General features: G+C 40.9%; 1 protein-coding gene across 1 annotated transcript in view; it reads right to left on the bottom strand.

Moving 5' to 3' along the window:
* Window positions 1-2128: 2128 nt before the first annotated feature.
* The window catches only part of LYRM2 (LYR motif containing 2), an 8581-nt gene continuing 4746 nt past the window's right edge, over window positions 2129-5963 (bottom strand). Inside the window, exons 2-4 of the mRNA XM_014518201.2 lie at window positions 5920-5954; window positions 4107-4247; window positions 2129-2353 (exon numbers count right to left, since the gene is read on the bottom strand). Of these exons, the coding sequence (XP_014373687.2) occupies window positions 2273-2353; window positions 4107-4247; window positions 5920-5954 (257 nt within the window). The 3' untranslated portion in view covers window positions 2129-2272. The remainder of the gene's footprint in view (window positions 2354-4106; window positions 4248-5919; window positions 5955-5963) is intronic.

Raw genomic sequence — 5963 nt, 5'->3', positions numbered from 1 at the left:
AACTTGTTCAGCATATTCATTAGTTTCTTTGATCTTCTCTTCACCCCCCAGGCCTGGTTCCAGAGCTGTCCCTAGGGGTGTGCAGGGCCCAGAGCATATCAGCCTGTGGGGGGCCTGGGCTGGGTGGCGAGCAACCAGAGCCGGCAGAGCAGGTGGGGATGGCGGGGGTTGCCAAGGGGCCGGAGCAGGGGATGGGGGGGGGCAAGCAGCCGGAGCTGGCAGTGCATGGCAGCAACAGCGGGATCTATGCGGCACTGAACACGGGGCCCCCCCAAAGCACAGGGCCTGGGGCAGTTGCCCCAATTTGCTCCCCACCTCCAGGGACGGCTCTGCCTCGTTCCCTTTATGTGGAAAGAGAGACATCTTCTATATCTACAGTTCCTAAATTAAAATTCATTCTACAGATAAGCAGGCTTAATCATTACACAGCTGTAAACTGATTCACAGAACCAACTTTTTAAACAAGACTCAGAGCCATTTGGACGTATCTTTCCTAAAAAAATGGAAAACTTGGAACGTTGTACCCAAAGTTCTCCTCTGTGATTTGCTACTCAGAAATACAAGCAACCCCCGCTTAGCGCTTAATTGGTTCCTGAAAAAATGAGCATTAAGCAGAACCTGCTGCCAGCTGCAAAATGCTTGTGAGCGTTATAATGAAACTCGCTGCTAAGTGGAATCGGGTATCAATGTAAAACAAGTATTATAGTGAAAAAGTGAGAAGCAAAACAGCGTTAAGCAGGAGTTGCCTGTATTTATCTTATTGTTTAGCATTGTTTAGTCTATTGTGGTAGCATCTAAAGTCCTTGACTACATTGGGCCCTCATTGTACTAGGTCCTGTACAACCATAAGATACCAAAGCTAATTTCATCTGCAGTCCCTCTTGGGTTTCCTGCTTGCATCAGGTAGGAGGCACACAAGATACTATTAACAGGGACAAAGTTATTTAATAGATACTGACAGCCCGGAAACAGCTCTCTCAAACCGCAGCACCCTACCAAGGAAAAAGATAGAGGCAACCTCTTGACAATGGAAACTCAGATCAACATGACAATACTGTCACATGTTAACACAGCATGAACTATTTACAAATCCAACTTTTTTCATTTTAATATGTGTATAAAGCAAAGAAAATTGTATTATATTACAGTATTTTTAATTCTTATTAATGCACTATCCAGACAAGTACAGTATAGCTGTAGTAATTGAGATATTTTTAGTTTTACTGCTTTGACTTCAGTAGTCAAAAATAAAGATTTAGTCACTTTAGTATGTTTACAATTTTTAAGTCAGTTGTTTTAACTATGTAGGAATGCAGAGGAACAGCTATCTAATTTTTGTACCTTAATAAAGTGAATGTTTTTGCCAAGTAATTAAACATAAATGTTGCCAAGAAATCCATTTTCATGTTTTTTACTTTTGCTAATTTGAACATCAGTGAATCTATAGGATGTGTAAACTGGAGGGAAAAGAGGTGGTGTAGTCTAAATAGAGATGGTAATTAGGGTTCTGACTTCTAATGCTGATTTGTCATAGATTTTCTTCATACAGAACACAAAACTGAATGGCATCTTGGCTGTGCCTGAAGAGCTCATTGCCACTTTTGAAAGCGTACCTTTCTTTTTCTTAGAGTAAATGGTAGAAGTGAAAAGCAACATCAAGATGGTTTAGGACAGGGTTCTCCAACTGGTGGCCTGCAATTTGTATGCAGTCACCGAGGTTAAAGCTGCAGCCCCCAGGCTCCAAGTCCAGATGCCCATCCGTCAGTGGCTGGCTACTCAGCCTGATTGAAATACTTTACCAAGCTGGCAGAGGTAGCTTCGTAAAAACACCCTTCAGTCATAAAAACATCTACCAACCAGCAGACCTATCAATATTAACAATGTCCTGAATGGTTACTTATTTTTAAGAACACCTTACAGAAAAGATTCCTAAAAGACTGTAATGCTTAAGAAATGCTAACACAGAAAACAAAAAACCCCCTATCTTTAATTTATTATTAACTTAATTTTTTATTTTTGCCTTTTTTTGGCACTTCTTTTTTTCTCCTTTTGACCCCATACTTGGTTATCTAAATAGATACGGTGTGTCATTTTTTGTGATAGCCATAAATTCAGGGTAACAGAGGCAAGCAAGAAAAAAAACCCTTTATACTGTATTCCATCTTTAAACATTACGAGTATTTTAGTACAAGGCCGCTGTCTTGACCAACTGGTGCATTAAGTGCTGTATTTCTCACTGGGATAAAGTCCATTGGTTCTCAGTGAAATAAAGTCAGGATTTTGCCAGCTGAAGTGTTTTCTTAAGCTCCTGAAGTTGAATGTTGCCATAAGTTATCATCATCTTAATTGTATCCTGTAAAGAGAAATGGAATCTGCTGAACTGAACATATGTTCTGTAACCTGTTACAATATACAGATTTTCACAAGAGCTTCTGCAGTTCTCTCTCATTTATTTTTCTGAGGCAGGCAACGGCAAGCAATAAAATATCCAGCCTCTGAGAAATACAGATTGCACAATACTTTTATTGTTAAAATAGATGGAGCAACTATTTATGGACTCTTCATTCTTAATGATGCCCTGGTTTAAAACGGTGTAAAAATAAATGGCAAAAGCTCTTTCACTTGAAAAATAATGAGAACTTTCTTTATGCAAGTCCAAACGCTTTTGTGTATGAGTGGTAAGAACAGCAAATAGACATTGTAAAGATGTTTCCAGAGGTAAACAACATGGGGCGCAGATGGAAGTCATAATTTTCACCTGATCTCGCCCCAGAAAGTGGCCTACAGTCATGACCAAACAGAACTGCAAGGATGCAGACCACTTTAAAAGGGTCAAATTCCACAAAAATCTGAACCCTCACTGCTCGATGGTTCAGATGAACACGCTCCAAAACAGAGCGTGTTCTGTAACCTGTGTCTGCGGAGCTCCCAGCCCCTTGCTGTTTTCAGAATGGAAGGGGGGAAAGGGAGTGGAGGGAGTTCTGTCTGGGCTTTTTTCAGCCAGAGCTGGAGGGTAGGACAGGTGGATTGGTGCCCCTCCAGTCCAGCTACCCCATCCTCCCACCCTGACTGGGGAACCCCAAGAATGAGCTCCCTCTGCTCCCTTTCCCCCCCTCCCATTCTAAAAACCGTATTCCGGTTGGGAGTGGGGAGTGGCGTTGCTACAGAGACCAAGCTGCAGGCTGGCAGCAAGCAGCTGGAATCCACCTGGGCCCAACAATGAACTTTGACTGGGTCGGGGGGATCACTGCATTAATGACATTAGCGCGTCTACACATGTGCTAATGCGACTTAGCTATTCATACCTAAATTTGATCCCTGCTTTATACAGGGATCAAATTTAGGCTCACATAGCCTTAATTCACCATTTTTAAGGGCACATTAAGAGCGTGCACATGTAGACACATGCTCTTAATGCACCTTAAAAAATGGCGATTTTAGGTTAAGCCCACTTAAGAGGCAAGCATAGACACACCCACTCTGAGCTGCAACAGGGACTGCTCTTCTGTGTCCACCATTGGACACTTTCCTAACATTTTTGTATCACTTGGCCTAATTCTAGCCACTACTTCCTCAGTACTGACTAGGGAAATGTGCATAGGTGACAAGCAGAGAAACGGAGCTGCATGAAAAAAAATGAAGGCTTCCCTACCCCATATGTATTTCTTATATTCAGATAGCCATTTACATTTGGCTTTGTTTTACTTGAATTCAAAATATTAATTTAAAAATTAAAAGCAGATAAAAAGAAACAACCCCAATGGAAGTGAGACTGTTATAGTTGTCACACTACTAAATTTTAGAAATAATAGTTTTGTCTGCTTTCTATTCCAAGGAAGGTCTTTTTTCAAATTTCCATTTGCACAGCTAAAAAGTCAGAAGAACGTTACACTTGACAAGAAATAAACGGAGAGGCGCTATTCAATTTGTATTGGTTTGTATGTAAATATGACAGGAAAAAAATCAGATTCCAAAACCCCAGTTTTATAGAAGTCGTGGCATGATTCTCATAAAATAAAAGCATCTTGCAAACTACAGTCTTTAGCACTGAGTATGCTGCCAAGAGTCAAAAGGGCACCTGCTTGGGATTGCTGTTTATTCCTCACCTCTTCTGTAGCATCTTTATTTCTTTTGAATTCTTCCCTTGTCCACTGCTTGAGATAGTGTCGATCATTTTCATTAGGTACCTCGTGAACAGCCCGCAGAATTCTTCTGTATAACTGAAGAACTTGCTGCCTTCTCAAGAACTGTGGAGGACAGGAGAAACACCAGTTAGACATGCTGTTGCAATGCGCTCCAGTCAGTTATACCAATGGTTTTTAAGCTGCCTTCTGTGAAACCCTAGGGGTCCACAACAAGTCATTAGGGGTTCTGCAAAGAGATTGGGAGTAATGACAGAGCAGGCCAGGAAGCGGTATGCCAGCATTGCTGGGCCTGGTTTCCTGGCTCCATGTCATCTCACAGGATAGGGGCAGAGATTCTGAGGCAGAAATAGCAACATAAAAGGGTTCTGTGATTTTAGGAAGTTTGAAAACCACTGAGTTATACTATCAGAGAGAGCACTATTTTTTTTAAATCATTGTATAGTTTTAAGCAAGAAGATAAAGCCACCTGAAAATTAAATTAACCACAAGAAAGCATTTGCCAAACAAACTTCCTGCCCGTCATAGGTAAAGAATCTTTTCCTCACCGTGTAGAATTTTTTTCTTCGTTTATTTGCAGGTCAGCCCTACACATCTCTTGGGGCAAAAACTGCTCACCCCAAAAGAACTTGGATGAGACTTAATGGGCACATCTACATGTTCATTTATGCATGTTTACTATTGCGCATTAAATTTAGTACCTCTAATGTGAAGTACTAAATAAATGCGCATTAGATTGCCCTAAAAGTGCATGCTTTTTAGGGACGCTTAATGCGCTTAATGTGCAGTAGCCTATTTTTACTGCACATTAGCATATTAGCATGGTTTTCGACCTGATGCTTTCACGCACAGTGTTTTACTGCACATTAAAGTGCACATATAGATGTGCCCAACAATTGCTAAACTCGGTTTTGCTACTTTATTGGCTCATCAAATATTATTGCTGTTGTACAGGATATACTAGAAGAAATGACCCAAGGAACAAAACTAAATGAGCCGAATACAAAATGCACCATGTGAACAGAGAATAAACTTGAACACAAAGTGTGGTACATTAAGAAAAATATTTAAAACATGCTATTAATTCTTAGAAAGGCAGATTGAGAAGCTGCAGGAGATAAATGGGTTTTAATGAGAAATTTGAAAGAAAATGATGCTTAGCGCACAAAAAGAAGGAGTTCTATGTGCATAAAAGGTGCTCAATCCTAGCTGGACAAAGCGAGACTGGCTTGTGGTGATTGTTGACAATGGGCATGTTAGGACAAGAAAACAAGGATAACTTTAAAATGGGTTGCTCAGTGCCCACCAGATCTTTATGCACAAGGCATGAAGGATCCATGCACACACCAGTATTTGATACTGAATGTGTATTCCCTGCATCGGGCACAGTCATTTTTATCCCTGCTCACTGCTGAATTCTTGCTTCACATGCAGTAAAAGGCTGTGATACCTCACAGGCTTTCCATTACTGAGATAACTTCCAAAAGGAAACTAAGTTCAATCTATAATAAGATTAAGACTTAGAAAAGAAACAGTAGATTTTAAACTCAACTATGTGGCCTGAATATTGTATACCAAGATGAGGTTTTTTTTCATTGTTAACTAGGAGAGGTCTGTAAAACGGTTTTGCAGTTCCTATGCATTAATGTATTGCAGTGCTGTCTGTCTCGGACAGCCAGAGCCGACTTGAGGTGATTTAGAAATTGCTCGTTCGTTAGGGCGGGCTGGTGAATGGAGAGGCAGACAAGGTTTAATGGTTGCAAAAACGTTTACTTACGCCGCTTGTAGTTGCGACGCAGATGGTCCGGTCGTCTGAACAAC

Source organism: Alligator sinensis, unplaced genomic scaffold (assembly GCF_000455745.1).
Source record: "Alligator sinensis unplaced genomic scaffold, ASM45574v1 scaffold357_1, whole genome shotgun sequence".
In the NCBI taxonomy this organism is placed as follows: Eukaryota; Metazoa; Chordata; order Crocodylia; family Alligatoridae; genus Alligator; species Alligator sinensis.
The sequence above is the reverse complement of the archived record's forward strand: the minus strand, read 5'-3'. Positions and strand labels throughout refer to the sequence as shown.